Source organism: Crocuta crocuta, unplaced genomic scaffold, assembly GCF_008692635.1.
Source record: "Crocuta crocuta isolate KB4526 unplaced genomic scaffold, BGI_CrCroc_1.0 scaffold262, whole genome shotgun sequence".
Taxonomy (NCBI): domain Eukaryota; kingdom Metazoa; phylum Chordata; class Mammalia; order Carnivora; family Hyaenidae; genus Crocuta; species Crocuta crocuta.
Genome location: NW_027528869.1, coordinates 1,937,366 through 1,954,542, shown reverse-complemented (window position 1 = coordinate 1,954,542; position 17,177 = coordinate 1,937,366). Strand labels below are relative to the sequence as shown.

Below are 17,177 nucleotides of genomic sequence, written 5' to 3'. Positions count from 1 at the left end.
CTGACTTTGAAGGACAATGATGAGATTTAAGGAAGAGACTGTATTGGTATTATTATAACAGCTCCAGGTAGCAATATGCAGCAATTATTAAAGATAAAGCAATAGTTTTGAATTTCTGTCCTCAGGTAAGATAGATTGGTTTTGATGACTTTTTAAAGTTTATATGAATCAAAAATAGTTGGGAGAAAATCTAAAATAAAATTATCACTTCCTAAGGATTGAATCATTTAAAAAATGGTTTTGAAATAATCTATAAGTATTATCAGTCCTCAGTTTTTTGACATTTCTGTAATCCTTACAGACAAAGTAAAGCATCCATTAGAGAATTAAAGACTAGAAACTGTTGTTTAGAGAAAGAGATAGTAAAGGTGAATTAGCTAGGTAAAGAGTATAAATGGAAGCAATTATTCACAAAGTAGTCTAGCTCTTTTTTTCCTTTTACTCTCGAGGAATTATCTATACAATTTTCGTCGAAAATGAGTAGGGATTCTGTTACAATCTGGTTACAGTTTATATCCACTGCAACCATTCCATTTCTCAATTTATCATTCATATTACTGGACTTAATCCCATCGTTAGAGCAGAGGCAAACTTTAGCTTGATGGAATTTACTTGAAATTTAGAGATAGTCACATTTTGCTAACTTGCATAAAATTTCATATAAGGCAAAGCTTTCAATTCAAAAAAAATCAATCAAATGTTTAAATAACTTTGTGTTTGTTTTGGTTGATAGAGAAACTGGTAGGTAAATTTTTTTGATTATATCTCAGCATTTAAATGTATCCATAAAGTCTGCTCTTTACTGAGTCCCTGAGAAATAGAAGGTGTAAAATCTAAATAACAAAAAATTTGAGGAATTTTAAATTTATTTTTATTTTAAATTAAGTTCCATAAAGGCCCATTCATTGTGAAGTAGAGCTTTGGTTCTTTAAACAGCTCATATAAAAAGTTTGAATTTCAGTATTATCTACTTTTCAGATCACATTCACCACATAACTGCATTTATTTAGGTTACTTGGCACATTACAAACTCTTCGGAAAAAGAGCTAATACGTCAATTCAATTTAACATTTACTCTCTTCTTGCTATATGCAAGGTGGTATATTAGGCACAGTGGAGGATACAAGATGAGAAAATATCTGTTCTTAGTCATTGCAGACCCATATTCTATTGGGGAATGTAAGAAGAACTTCTTTCTAGTTGGGGAGGTGAGAGAAATAATTTTATGCGTTAAAGAAAGAAAGGCATTCATATGAAGAGGTGATGGGAACATCACTGGCATAAGCAAAAGCACAGAGTTGTGAAAGGGTCAGATTTTCAGAATAGTGACAAACAAGTTATTTGGGAATCAAGGGACAAGTAGACTGGGGTCACATCATAAGAGGCATTAAATATATTTTCAAGGAATTTGTAAATTGCTCTGAAGATAAGGAAATCATTGAAGATATGAGACACAAGTGAAATGATTAGAACTGTCATTTGGGACGATTACTCTGAAGTCTAGGGGCGTCTGGGTGGCTCAGTCAGTTAAACGTCTGACCTCAGCTCAGATCATGATCTCACGGTTTGTTGATTCAAGCCCCGAGGCAAGTTCTGTGGCGGCAGCTCAGAGCCTGGAGCCCGTTTCGGATTCTGTGTCTCCCTCTCTCTCTGCCCCTCCCCCGCTCATGCTCTGTCTCTCTCTGTCTCAAAAATAAAACTATAAAAAAATGAGAAAGTCTACATGCTAGTTCATAGAATGGGAGAGATAGTGGAGGCATAAGATAGGAAGTTTAAAGAATCATCTTGATAAACTATAGCAGGGGCTTGAGTTACAACCAGGGCTCCCGCTTCCCGGAAACACTGAAAAACATTGAGAATAATAACAAAAGATGCAATAGATTCCACTGACAAAACCATAACAAGAGCAAGGAAGAAGCAGATTCAATGTTGAATAGGAGTCCAGGGGACTGGAAAGATAGTAGTGCCAATAATATAAATAAGATCCATGATAGATAGGCATAAAACGTATTTGATTTTGAGTTAGAGGTACAAAGAAATAATTTAAACAAGAGTGCTCAGAAAACAATTGAAAATGTGAATCACAGGTCAGAAGACTAGTTGAGTCAAAAGCTAAAGATTAATGAATCATCAACATGGAATTGAAATTTAAAGTCAGGTGAAACTAAAAGATGGGAAGAGAACATCTAAGCAATGCCTTCAGATATATTTGCATTTGGGTGCCTGAAAAACAGCTAAAGTCACTGAAAGAAAGGTCAGAAAGCTGGGTAATCTCTAAGGGAAGTTTCCAAAGAGGAGGTTACACAAAACAAACTTTTGAGCTTCCCCCTACTTCTCCTTCATTCTTCCTCATCTCCTCTGGTACCTTCCTGCACTCAAGGCAGAAATTTGGGACTCTCTGTATTTTCTCCTGTCTCCAAATATATTATTAAGTTATCCAGATTCTATCTGAAAATGTATTGTGAATGAACCTGCTTGTTTTCCTAGCCACTGTCATCATTGTAGTCCAATTAATTATTAGTTTTAAGCCAGACTGTATGCAATGGCATGTTTAATGGTCTTCCTATTTTCGTTTTTGTCCACCTGTAATCTATTAAGCATGGGTGATCTTATATACATGCAAATTCAGTGTTACTCTCCAGCTTCAGTTCCTTCTATAGGTTTCTATACAGTTAAGATGAAATCCCAAATCTTTAACATGGCCTTTATAATCTTTGCAATGCTTATCACTTCACTCTAATTGCTTGCTACTTTCTCCTCTCTGACCATTTTTCAGCCACATTTGTTGTTCTTGACTATCTTAAACTCTTTTCCATTTTAGAGCTTTTCCTTTGCTCTTCACTCCATCTGAAACATTTTTTTCTTACTGTTTACCTGCCCACTCTCACCATTGGTATTCAATATATTACTGAAAATCCTAGCCAGAACAATTAGGCAAAAAGAAGAAATAAAAGGCATCCAAAGCAGTAAAAAAATATATAATTTACTTGATATCATATGTAGAAAATACTAAAGAACACACACACAAAAATTGTTAGAATTAACCAACAAGTTCAGTAAAGTGTCAGGATACAAAATCAACATAAAAAAATCACTTGTGTTTCTACACACTATACAATAAACTATTTGAGAAAGAAATTAAGTGGGGTGTCTGGGTGTCTCAGTAGTTTGAGCATCTGACTCTTGATTTTGGCTCAGGTCATGAACCCAGGGTTGTGGAATTGAGCCCCATGTCTGGCTCTGCACTGAACATGGAACCTGCATGGGATTCTGTCTCTCTCTCTCTCTTTCTCTCTCTCTTTGTTTCTCTCTCCCTCCGCCCCTCTCCTCCACTCACACATTGTCTGTCTCTAAAATAAAAAAAAAAAGAAAGAAAGAAATTAAGAGAATGATCCCATTTACAATAACAACAAAAAGAATAAAATACTTTGGAGCAAATATAACCAAAGTGACAAAGGCTTATACGCTGAAAGCTCCTAAACATGGATCAAAAAAATTAAAGTAGGTATAAATAAATAGAAAGACATAATATGTTCATGGATTGGAAGAATTAATACTGTTAAAATATCCATATTACCTACAGTGACCTACAGATTCAATTCAATCTCTATTAAAATTCCACTGACATTTTTTGATAGATACCAATGTCAACAATCCTAAAATTCATTTGGAACCACAAAAGATCCCAAATAGCCAAAACAATTTTAAGCAAAAACTACGTTGGAGGCCTCATGTTTCTTGATTTTGAAATATACTACAAATGTACAATAACGAAAGCAGTATGGTAGTATAAAAACAGACATATAGACCAACAAAACAGAATAGAGAGCCCAGAAATAACCCCATGCATATATGATTATCTGATCTTTGATAAAGGTGTCCGGAATACACAATGAGGGTAAGATAGTCTCATGTGGAATTGGGAAAACAGAATATCCACATGCAAAAAAAAAAAAAAGTGAAATTGAACCTTTATGTTGTACCATACAAAAAAAATTAACTGAAAATGGGTTAGACTTAAACATAAGACCTGCAGCTGTAAAACTCCTAGTAGAAAATATAGAGGAAAAGCAATGGTCTTGGTGATTTCTTTGACATGGTAAAAAAAACCACAAGGCAAAAAAAAAAAGCAAAAATTGACAAATGGGACTACATCAAATGAAAAAGCTTTTGCATAACAAAGGAAACAAAATGAAATGGAAATCTATAAACAGGGTGAAAGTGTTTGCAAACCATATATCTGATAGAGAGTTCATACCCAAAAGGTATAGAGAACTTCTACAACTCAATGTCAAAAAATTCAAATAATCTGAGTAAAAAATGGGCAAAGGAACTGATTAGACACTTCTCTAAAGTAAACATAGAAAAAGTCCAAACTCCTCAAGTTCTTTACATTACATATGTACAGCTTTTGTGGGTCAATTGTACCTCAAAGTTTTATTTTTTTTAAAGAGACATATTGGATTATTTTAGGAGGATCCAACCCCTATTGTAATCAATAGGAGTTGAAAACAAAACTACAGAGAAAATGAAGGAGAGAAAATTCTATTTTAAAAACAGAAGAAAATTTCTCTGATTGGGAGAACAATGAGAATACCTGGTGAATAGTGCAGTAGTTAAAAAGAGCTTTACCAGGGCACAATAACATGGCATCTTAGAATATCACTGAAAGAACACCCCACTTAGGAAAAGAGGTCATAAACACAGGAAAGGGCATCAGAAGGGCACCAGGCCTGTCAACAGTTGTTCAAGTGTGTGAATTACAATCAGAGCAATAGCTTTAAAAACCTGAAGAAGGGCGCCTGGGTGGCTCAGTCAGTTGGACAGCCGACTCTTGATTTTGGTTCAGGTCATGATCTCAAAGTTCGTAGTTTCCAACCTCATGTCTGGCTCTGTGCTGACAGTGTGGAGCCTGCTTGGATTTTCTCCCTGTTACTCTCTCTCCCCTCGCTGCCTCTCTCTCTTTCTCAAAATACATAAATAAAGTTTAAAAATTTTTAAGAAAATAAAATTCTGAAGAAAAATTATTTTGAGCCTACAAATCAAGGGTAAAAAAGAAGGCCTTCCAGCCATATAAATTCTTGGAAAACTTACTTCCCATGTACCCTTTCATAGGAAGCTGCTGAAGGATAAATGGTAATGAAGAGGAAGTAAATCAAGAAAGAAGAGGTAATTAGAAATCATACAAGAAAGAGCACCATGCAGCTGTTCTTCAGGGCCAGAGTCAAGACAGAACGGGGACATAGAAGTCTGTGAGAAGATTACCTGAGGAAAAGGAGCCTTAGGTATATTATCTCATATGTTTTTAGCACTGGGACAAAGTTAGTGATGGCATGATGAAATTGCCAGAGCAGTTTGAGAATGAAAAGACAAACAATTTTTGGGTGCCTGGGTAACTCAGTCTGACTGATGTGTGTCTGACTTCAGCTCAGGTCATGATCTCGCAGTTCCTGAGTGCAAGCCCTGCATTGGGCTCTGTGCTGATAGCTTGGAGCCTGGACCCTGTCCAGCCTGTTTAAAAAAACAAATAATTAAAAAAATATTTTCAACGGTTTTTATTTTATTTTTGAGAGACAGAGAGACAGAGCATGAGCAGGGGAAGGGCAGAGAGAGAGGGGGACACAAGATCTGAAGCAGGCTCCAGGCTCTGAGCTGTCAGCATAGAGCCCCATGTAGGGCCTGACTCATGAGCCGCAAGATCATGACCTGAGCTGAAGTTGGACACTTAACCGACTGAGCCACCCAGCTGCCCCTCACATACTTTTTAAGTACAGAAAATAAATGTTTATATAAGACAATTTAATTCTTTGACTTTGCCACGAGGGGTGTGTGTGTGTGTGTGTGTGTGTGTGTGTGTGTGTGTAACACTGATTGCTGATTTAAATAAAAATATTTCTATAATCATATTATTTAGCAATATTAACTTAGACAAACAACTCCTAAAGATCTGAAAATGATTTGCCTCTGGGAACCCTGACTGAATGATGGAAAAAGCCAGAGCCTGAGACTGATACTTACCATTATAAGAAGGCTTTCAGCATTCTTTGTTTCCTAACCTACATGTTTCCCTGAATCAAAGATGAATTCAGCTATAAGAAGAAACACTTTTTTATGTATTACTGAGACAGGAAAAAAATGCTGCCAGCCCATTATAATACGTAACTCAATTTCAGAGATGAATTTATACATATATATGGTGTTGCCATGTACTGAATTATGTTCCTTCAAAACTCATTTACTGAACTCCTAACCTCCCATGTGACTAGTTGAAGACAGGTTTTTAGAGAGGCAGTTAAGGTTAAAAGAAGTCATAAAGGTGAGGCCCTAATCAAACAGGACTAGTGTCCTTAGAATAAAAGGAAAAGACACAATGTCTGTGCTATAGAGGAAAGAAGCCAAGAAAAGAGGCCTCAGGAAAAACCAAATCTTCCTACACCTTGACTTTGGACTTTTACCATCCAGAATTGTGAGAAAAAAATTTCTGTTATTTAAGCTACTTAGTCTGTGGTATTTTGTTATGGCAGCTATAGCAAACTAATGCATGTTATGTTCAAGCATTACATAAAAATTAAGCTGTTCAAATTGCACAAATTATATTGTCCATGATAATCATATGAACTGTAAAGGAAGTGTTGAGGTCGGTTAAGAATAAGTTTGCAAACTTTCTTCTTTTAGAATTTGAATTCTCTGAGAATCTTCTATGATGCCCTTCATCCTAACCAATTTAGGGTATTCTAGATCAAAAACATCATGTCTGCCCCCTAACTACCCCTTTTTGGTTATCTCCTTGTACTATGTAAAAAAGATTATATTTTATTTGGAAAAGTTTATAGCTTTAGAGGCAATAGTTTAGACAAGATATCAACAATTTTTTTCTGTAAAGGCCCAATAATAAACATTTTAGATTTTGTGAGACAAAGGGCAAAAATTTGAAGATACATAAGTAATTATGCAATAAGAGATAGAATATGCTTCTACAGTTTTCTATTGATAAAATTCAAAATAATAATTCTTTTGGGGAGGTGATGGAATTTCACTTAATTGGTGTTTAGTTCTTGTTTCTTGGCGTGCCTGGTGGCTTGCTTAGTTAATTAAGCATCTGCCTCTTGGTTACAGCTCAGGGAATGATTTCATGGTTTGTGAGTTTGAGCCCCGCATCAGGCTCTGTGCTGACAGAGTGAAACCTGCTTGGGATTCTCTCTCCCTCTCTCTCTGACCCTTCCCTGCTCTCTCTCTCTCTCAATGTTATTGTTTCTTATTATCAGATCAATAGCAAAGGTTCATCTGTGAAAATAATTCTTAGTTTTCAGGCAGTGTAAAAACAAATGCTGGGCTAGATTTGGCCCTGGATTAGTCATCAGCTTTCATTGCCTCCTCGGACCTGGTGAGAAATTGGGGCAGTTTTTCCTGGGCTCCTGCTGCCTGTATGTGGAGCCTGGCAGAGCAATCTTTTGGTCTTTCTCTGTCCTTGATACTCAAAGAGTAGTCTCTGACCAGCAACACAGGTATCACTTGGGAACTTGCTAGACACACAGCACCTCAAGCTCTGCCCCAGAAGGACTGAATCAGATCTGTGTTTAAATAAGAACCCTCAGAGATGTCAGTACACATTAAATTTTGAGAAGTAGCACTCTAGTATAAAGCACTATGTAGCAAAATCCAATGAGAGATGACTCTTCAGACAATTTTGAGCAAAACACAAATATTTAACTCATTTACCCAGATATTTTAGGACAAAACATATTTTAACCTGAAGGATCTAGATAACTACATTTGCTTTTTATTTGCCACTGCTCTCTGAAGCTAGTGAAAAATGGCTTTCTTAAAATTCAAAACAAAGTTTGATTCCAACCTAAATTTAATCCATTCCATTTTTATTCTTAACTTCTATGAGATCATAACTCGTCTGAAGCAGAGTGCAGTTTATCAGAATGTACACTACACATTTTAAACTTCTAGCAGATCTGTATTTATAAGATAAAGCACATGGTTCCAAAGGAGATATTATACTCAGATAAATAATGTAGGTTTTAATATCGGCTGTGTGGTTGTAGACAGGCCCATAAGAGTCTTGAAGCTCTTATAGCTTATTCTATTATCTTGCCATGTAATAATTTTCCAAATTAGACAACAATGAAATAAAGTCAGAATTTATTCAAACACTGACATTTCACAGTGAAGCAAAATTTAATACTAAAAATTAGATACATTAAGTTTCTTCTGTTATTGTTAAATTCACTGACTAAGAAAACTATGGGTGGTGGTTTTTGTTGGTTTTTTTTTTTTATGGGTAGCCTGATGTATGAGTCTCTGATATGTACCACAACTGTGAGTAAGAAATTCTATTGAGCCATGACCCATGATTTTGGCAAATTCCCAGAATAGGAAATGTGCTCATGAGAGGACATACTGATGTCCATAAACCACTCTCACAGAAACAGCTATAATTTTATTGTCATATGTACCTGCTGTCTTCGCAGAAGATATTACTTACCCCCTCTAAGAATGGCATGGGTATGGGCTGTGATTCTTTTTTTGAAAAAAATGCATCAGTTCTAAAACTATAAAAACAAAAAAGTGGTTTTGCTAAAACAAATGTAGTTTCAATGACAGTGATTGGACTTCTGACTCAAGTTTTAATTTATCCAGCACTTTGGCCTCAATCAGAAAAGATTGAGAATTATTAGAACAAACAGAGTCATTGGTTATGTAAAAAGTGACCCAAACCTTGGCTGTCCCTGTATCATCAAGGCTTGGAGTTAAAATTTGAATTTTCAAGTTTTTATTTTAAGGAGGAAGGTCTGGGAGATATTTGAATATACTTCATCCACATTTCAAATTAAATGTTATTTAAAAGCCAAGATAATTGCTACCTACTGTGTCGCGCACTTCTGCTTTATGTAAGACTTAATAACCATCTTAATTAGGCTAATTTTAGTCAGATTAATACTTGTGTATGTCAGCACTAACTACTAAATACCACATTCTGCAGGATTTTAATTAATGCTAAGGAAAGGAAATACTCATAGTGTAAACATTTTGAACTGAAAAAGGCTAAAATGAAGTATGTCCAATTATGACGGAGGATAAATCACAATATCCGTGATTTTAGATTTTAGGTAAATTAAGGTTGACTTTTAAACAGATAAATCTGCTCACATGTCATGTTAGGAAAATACAGTCTTGATAAAGCTGAGAGCATGTCAAGCCTTTGCCCTTCACAGTTCAGGAAGGGTTGGAGATTTTTTATAGTTAGTACTGTGATATACTTTTTGATTTCTTTAGGTGATAAACTCAAGACCGTTGTATCTTGAATCGGAAACCCATCTTACATTGCATTGTGTATGAGCTAGATCGAGAAAGTAAGTTTATTTTCTTCCTTTATTAAATTTCTAGTTTGACCAACTGAGATTTGCCCATACCTCACCCTTGTCCGGGGCTGTGATGATCCATGTCAAACACAAGGCATCTGGACTCTCTGTCTGCACCATCTGCCTCTTTAAGTATGACAGCCCCTGCAGGGGGAATGACCGGATGTGGAAGAGGGTTGGGGGTCTAAGCAGTAACTGCCCGTTTTAGTGACGAAAGGATTTTTTTTCATTCAGATCATAGCCTTAATTAGAAATAGCACTAAGGATTCCAAATTAACAACAGTAATGTAACTGCTAGAATCTAGCAGTTATTTATAGCTCATAAGCAGAATAACAATAATAATAATAATATTGCAATGGCCTTAGAATTAGAAGACCTGAATTCAATGGCACTTACTTTCTTTGAGACCCTTGATTTATTAAATGGCCGTTTATTATGAGGCTAATGGGATGTGTATAGGAAGTGCCTAGGTTCAAATTAGGAACTCATAAATATTTGTTCACAATGGATGTACTTATATGCCTCACTCACATTTTCAAGGAACTTGGGTTCAAAGTGAAAGGAAATGTTAATATTACACTAATTCAGTTACGTACATCACCACAAAAAGTGTACCCTAGCTTGTGCTTGTATGCCCTGATAAAACTTGTTAATCTTCCATAATCATAAGCAGAAATATGGAGAACTTCAGCAAACATCTAGTTTTTAAAAATGCATATCATCACACTTTTTTTATACTCCCATAGCAAAATATTATGCAAATAAATGAACAAGTATGTAAATGAACAAATGAATGGAGCCTGGCTTAGAAACAACTGAATTCAGTATTCTGTACTCAAAGGAACATAACTCAGTTTTTTTTTAAGTGAGTCTAGTTTTTCCTTTTTCCCCATCCAACAAGTCTGTTACCAATCTTGAAGGGGAATATTTAGTTCACATATATGAGATATGTTAGATAACTCTGCCTAACTTTCCTCCATCCATAAAAAACATATCCCTTTTAAAGAATAGACATGATTAAATATGCAAGAGTAGAGAATTGTTCAAGAGAAATTTGCTCATATTTAAAATGAACTTAAGATATCTTACTTTTAGGAAGGACTTCTAATGTAGGTCGTTTAGCCCTGTTGTATAACATATCTTCCTAAAATGGCCCAATTTTTAAAAAATTAGTAATTAAGCATAACTTAGGAGCCCAGACTGGTTTTACATTATATGAGACAAGACTGCCAAACTTTTTGGCATGCTGCAATATAAATTTATCCCCATTTTGTCTTGCATTCATTCTATTTTAACAGTGTACTTGCTGAGGGTATGTACGATGTCTTGCTTTTTGTTTTTGTCTTGAAACAGTGTTGGGCTTTCACTAAATACTGGCTTTGAAATTTCCACATTGGCAGACCAAAAAGCACTTTTTAAGATTTAAGGATTGCCAAAACCTATTAAGATGTATAGTTTGTCTAAACCTATTACAATAAATAATGTTAAGGTTAGTCTCTTAAGAACTAAATCAAAAAAGGTTATTTGCTAAAGGCCTCTATAGCTGGAGATAACACAATAAACCAAGGTAAATTACGAATCCACCCTGTCATGTGATCTAAAGTGATCTTGTCGATGGCTTTGGTAAATAACAAGAAACATGCTCCCTAAAAGTAACTTCTACAAACAGAAAAACAGCCAAAAGAATAATATCGGATTACTAAAAGGCTGCATGGTCTCCTCTGATCTGTGAAAAGGAAGAATCATGAATAAAAATAGGTTAACCAAGAGAAGAGACTCTTCCAGATGCCTGACCCTGACGATTTCAACGGAGTTATTACTCGAGTAGACACTAAGACATTAGGTTACCATTACATGATATTTCTTAAGCATTTCAACTGCCTTTGCTTTCTGTTTATCCCCACCAATTAGAGCTGTGCCTTACACATGATGACTCCTTACTCATTCACATCTACAGAACTTTCCCGATGTGTCAGGAGTGTGCTTCGGACACTGTTATCATCAGAGTGATTTTGAAAGTCTTCCAGAACAAAGGGACCCCAAATTTATGGAGGATATGCCCCTCAGTGAACAAAAGAAGTGAACCAGAGAAGAAGGAAGGCTAAGTGGGTTTTCAAGGTCGCCCACCTCTAGCTTAGCCACAGAGCAGGGGCTGAGACCCAGATCTCCCAGTCTGGGGTGGAGCCTGGTTTTGCCGTCCCAGTCCTGTTTCACGGCGGTGCCTGGGGGACCACAGCGAGGCAGGGGAGAGTGTGATCGAAATGGACTTCAGTTCCTTTTCTCCCACTGCAGTCGGAGTAATTTTATTTTATGGATCTACTGACTGTGTTCTGAATAAGGTGACCTAATTTTTACACTTTGAGAAACGAGAGTAGAGCTTTAGCGTTCTCACCATAACAACAAGAAAGCACCAGTGATGTGAGGTAAAGGATGAGTTAACTAACCTTATCGTGGTAAACACTTTGCAATATATCCATGTATCAAATCGTTACATTGCACCCCTCAAATTTACACAATCGTATATGTCAATTAAGCTGGAAGATCAACAAAGCTGGAAACAAATGTTTGAAAATTATTGCTAGCTACCTTACTATTTGAGTAAGTGCTATGAGAGGCTGTGAGTCACAGTCCTAATCTTTAAGAAATTTTGCTACTGATTCAGAGGCTAATGCCTCCCAAGTATAGCCAGACATTATCTTGGGGTTTCATTACCTGTATTAATTTTTTATGCTTGTTTGTTAATTAATTAATTAATTATTTTAATGGTTTATTTTTGAGAGAGAGACAGAGAGAGAGAGAGAGAGAGAGAGAGTGAGAGAGCATGAGCATGTGAGGGGCAACGAGAGAAGGGGTCAGAAGATCCAAAGCAGGATCTGCTTTGTGCTGACACCAGAGAACCCAGTGCAGGGCCCGAACTCATGAACTGTGAGATTATGACCTGAACCAAAGGCAAGAGTCGGACACTTACCCGACTGAGCCACCCAGGCACCCTTTCTTGTGTTAAGTTTTAAAAAACATAGTCAGCACTGATTTAGGAGTAAAGACTGCCTCATGTGGGGAAAGATATAGGCCGCTGGAAGTTTCACCGCGTCTTTGCATCGGCAGTGGCCTCTGAGGAGGCATAAAAGGATGCAGAAATTGGGGCACTGATGTCTGCAGAGAGACTTAAGGAGCTGCAGGTTATGACTCTTGCATTCACTTTCCTCCCAGCTTGTCAACATCGGTCTCTACTCCACAACACACAGCTAGCTCAGACCTTAGCAGAGTGTTGTTTGTTTTAAAAAGTTGCAAACAATGCACCTGAGATGGTCAGTTGTACTTACTGATGCATGCCAACAGAAATGATCCATCTCTCTTAGAGGGAAAGAGGCAGGTGCTGAAACACTCCATAAAAGGAGCCAGAATTAGTAGTGGTAGGACGCTGACGACATTCATGACTGCAATTGGTAGGAGAAATCCATCCACATTCAGGTTGGAGTTCATGGTCTGCACATAATATCCTGAAGGAATCTGTATTTGAGGGGAAAAACAGCCAGGCATTAAGAAAGTGGCTTAACTTTGGAGACAGCATCCTGCAGGTGATGTCCTTGCCCCTTACATGTACTCTGTGACAGATGAGCTGGATGTCCCCAGATCTGCAATGTCCCGATTATGAGCTGACAAAAGGCAGTATGAGTTCTGTTTAGTCTGTTGATAATACTACTGATTCTTTATGGAGAAATCTTTTGTCCTCCAGCCTAACGTCTTACTTTTCCTATGGAGAGTAAAGGTGGCCCTAATTTTGTGCTTAGGAGGACACATAAGAAATCAAATAACTTATCAAAGATATATATCTTGCATATAAGCAACTGGGCTTTTTCCCCAAACAATAAATCAAAAACCAGTAGCAAGTGTTAAGGACGTTATTTTTACCCTGATGAAAAATACTGGGGGCTAGAAAAAAAAAATCCTTCAAGTAGCCTCTAGTTTGGTGGCTAAATAGACAGGAATGATTTTTCCTAAGAAGAGTGGCCCAGGGTAGAAACACAGCACTTCTAGCAGGCTGTCTTTGTGAGCTCGTAGGATTGGCCTCACTTCTAAAATGAGCCAAGTGAGTAGCGTTGGTGGCATAGTGGTGAGCATATCTGCCTTCTAAAATGAGCCAAGTAACACACACCAAAAAAGAGAAAAAATATATACTTGTGTTTACACACTTGTTTTAAACTAAGCGTGTGACACTGGGGGACCACAGAGGGAGCTGCGTGAAAAAGGTCTGTGTAATAAACCAGCAGATAAGATGTGGAAGAACAGACAAAACCTCCCAAAAACCAAAAAGAAAAAGCAAAGAAAACTTCTGCCCCATCCCGAACACTCAGCGTAGTGTCAGGATTTCTTCATCTTTAAAATAACTCTAGGGTTAAGCATTGGACTTGACTCAGGTCATGATCTGGTGTAAGCCCCAGGGGAGTTCTGTGCTGGCAGCTCAGAGCCTGGAGCCTGCTTCAGATTCTGTGTCTCCTTCTATTTCTGACAGACTCAAGCTCAAGCTCTGTCTCTGTCTGTCTACCTCTCTTTCAAAAACAAATAAACATTAAACTTAAAAAAAATAACCCTAATATTGAAAGCCTAAGCCTAACTTGGAACCTCTTCACGTATTCCCAACCTCTTGTTAACAAGCACAATGTCACAGGAAAGAGGGCATCTCTTTGCTTTTCTAGCTGTGAACTTTGTTGCAATCACTGATTATCATTCTTAGTGCACAGTATTTCTTTAATTCCCAGTGGAACACAAATCTGCTAAGCGGCTTGGAGAAGAAGTCACCCCCAGTCTAGCCCTTAAGGAATGGATTCTCCAAACCATTTTTCTGCTGGTGCATTCACTACAGAAAGATTTCTGCCTTGTCCCCTGTTGGGAGGACAGCCCTGCTCAAATACCTGGATGCTAATTTCCGGTTTGAAACTTTCACCGACTCCTTTTCCTTTATCAATTGTACTATTTGAGAGGGCAGAAGAGACAGAGTCCTAAGTACAGCTGTTAACGAGCCCACCGCTTATAAAATGAGCCTATTGCAACGTTAACTGCCTAAACGCAGGAACCCAGAATGGCCCGTATTTTCAGGGACATTCTTTCAGTCTATCTAAAATTTGTCCTGGTGATAATTTACCTTCCAATCTTTAATTTGACCTTCTGGATTATAAACAAGGATTGCTTTGGTTAAATGCAGACGGCAAGACTGAAGAGAAAAATTAGCTAGGCTGCCCTAGTTTAATAAAATTATTAAGCACGTATTCCCCAATCAGAGGAAAATGAATGATGTTTTTTATCTAAAAAAAAAACAAAAAAACAGTGCTGGCAGCAGATCTGCTCCAAGACTGAAAGGCTCGCAGCATAACTTGGGAGTTTCTGTTACTGATTTCAAATGAGAATTATTGTTAATAGGAATAAAGTTATTATCGGCATGAATCACAGCCACAGAAACCTGTTAACTTAATAATGTGGCGAATGTACTATTAATCTTTAGTGAAGCAATATTAATATATTGCCTAATCTACGAAAAGGCTCCAGTGTCGTGAAAGCTTGAAATCATTTCTGGTTCTGCCTCAAGTTCTGAAATCATCCCCTTTTAAAATTTTAAATACTTTTATTTCATACAGGCCTCTGAGTATTCAGAAATAATTGCTGTCAATAGAGATTCATTTTCACCTTTGAGTGGCCAGTAATGTCAAATGGCAACACCGTCAGCCTTAATATCAACATATTTTAAATGTATGTCTTGGAACTGAAGGTCAATAATGGCTACTAAATTTAAAATATGGAATTCTAGAATGTTTTATTCTTGGCACTTTGATCGCCTTTATGCCGGTGGTTATTTCATCTGAAGGTAAAAATCTAATTTCAGCCTGCCCCATTGGAAGTTTCCTCTGTCTCCCTTGAGAAGTACATTCTAAACTTTTTTGAAAAAATTTTCTGGCATAATATTCCTGTGTATAGTTTTGGAACCTGTAGATCTGTGTCAGGGATTTTTAACCCGGCTGCAAGAGAGGCACTGTTGGGAATAGCAAAGTGTGGTTGTTCGTACCAGCCCTGAGTGGAGATGCCATTTTTAGTAGGGTGACTGTAAGCAAGTCGCAAGATGCTTAATGTCTCTGAGCCTCAGATTTAGCATCATAATATCAGCCATTGCAAACTTGCTATGGGGATTGAATGAGATACTATGATGTCATCTTTTAGGAGCTGTGACACTTATAGGTGATCAATAACGGGGCAGCTGGATTTAGTGAGATTGCTAAAAATTGGCTTATTGAAAAATATGGTAATTTATGTCAGATTTAAAAAATTATGGCAGTTTGCAGAAAAGGCTCGAATTTAATAAAAAAATCAAGTGTCATTGCATTACAAAGATAAATTTGTGCTGATTGCACAGAAGTTTTGAGGCTAGCTGTACAAAATAAAAGGTTTTGTACTTATTAATTTTATCATTTTAAGATGCTGATGATATTAATGATCCTATATATTGGTAATGCTTTTGCTTTTTTGTGCTAGCTACTACCATGGAGTCAGGAGGCATGTTGAATCCACTAAATCAACCTAGCTTTCATGCATTGATTACAGCAAAGGGTTCTTGGCAAACTTTTTTGCAAAGGGCCAGACAGAAAGTATTTCCACATACGGATTCTGTTGCAACCACTGGACTCCACTGTTTTCATGCATAAGGATGCATAGAATGGCTATGTGCCAATAAAACTTTATTTATTCATCCTGAATTTTGAATTTGATAGAATTTTCATGTGTCATAAAACAGTTTTTTCTTCTGATTTTTTTTCAAGCATATAAAAATATAAAAACCATTTTATCTTGCAGGACATGCAAAAAAATAAAATCAAAGCGGCAGGCAGATTTGACCGGCAGGCAGTGTTTGCTGATCCCTGGGTCTATTATGGGTCTATCCAAAATCATTAATTTTCCTGAGGATCAGTTTCCTCTTCAACAAACGAAGTAGTTGAGTAAGTTAGTCTCTGAGTTCCTTTTCGGCTCTATTGCTCTAAGATTTATGAATATAACTCACATCATTAGCCATTTAAGTTTCGAGTTGTGGGCTAACAGCAAATAGAGTCCCGAAGTTCTTCAAAGGCTTTATAATCACTTATATTTCTTTATAAGTAAGTTAGTCTTTGACCATTATCACACGAAAATTGTTTTTTTATCGCCTATATTTGTAAAATTTACTTTGGACTTGCTGTTTTCTCTTCTCATTTCGCCACAGCATAGGGACTGAATCACCCAGGAACTAAGGGTGGGTGGGGAAAGAATCACTTGCTCGTTAGTACATATACTTAAGAGTACAGTGGAGGCGGTACTTCAATCAGTCAAGTTAGCTACATGTTAGTACTGGCTTTTCAAGGCTTAATGAAGGAGGAGGGCAAAACCTTTGGCTAAAAACGATTGAGTAATTGCCCATAGATTTCATATTTCCCTGCATTCTCTTATGCCTTGTGACTATGCACTCTGAAATAGTGTCCACAGTTTCTGAAAGACATTTCTCATTTTACAGGAGAAACAACATACTAGGTTCTCCTCGGGTATGCCTCTGCCCGACCCCACCGTCTCTTCCAACTGGAGCCTGTGATGGGGCGCCTGGGTGGCTTAGTCGGTTAAGCGTCCGACTTTCGCTTAGGTCATGATCTCGCGGTTCGTCGGTTCGAGCCCCGCGTCGGGCTCTGTGCTGACTGCCAGCTCAGAGCCTGGAGCCTGTTTCAGAGTCTGTGTCTCCCTCTCTCTCTGACCCTCCCCTGCTCATGCTGTCTCTCTCTCTCTCCTAGAAATAA

General features: G+C 37.3%; 1 protein-coding gene across 1 annotated transcript in view; it reads right to left on the bottom strand.

The window, feature by feature from the left end:
- Positions 1 to 17,177, bottom strand: part of SLC15A5 (solute carrier family 15 member 5) — a 74,148-nt gene that overhangs the window by 32,303 nt on the left and 24,668 nt on the right. Inside the window, exon 5 of the mRNA XM_077756418.1 lies at positions 12,696 to 12,882. Coding sequence (XP_077612544.1) covers positions 12,696 to 12,882 — 187 coding nt within the window. The remainder of the gene's footprint in view (positions 1 to 12,695; positions 12,883 to 17,177) is intronic.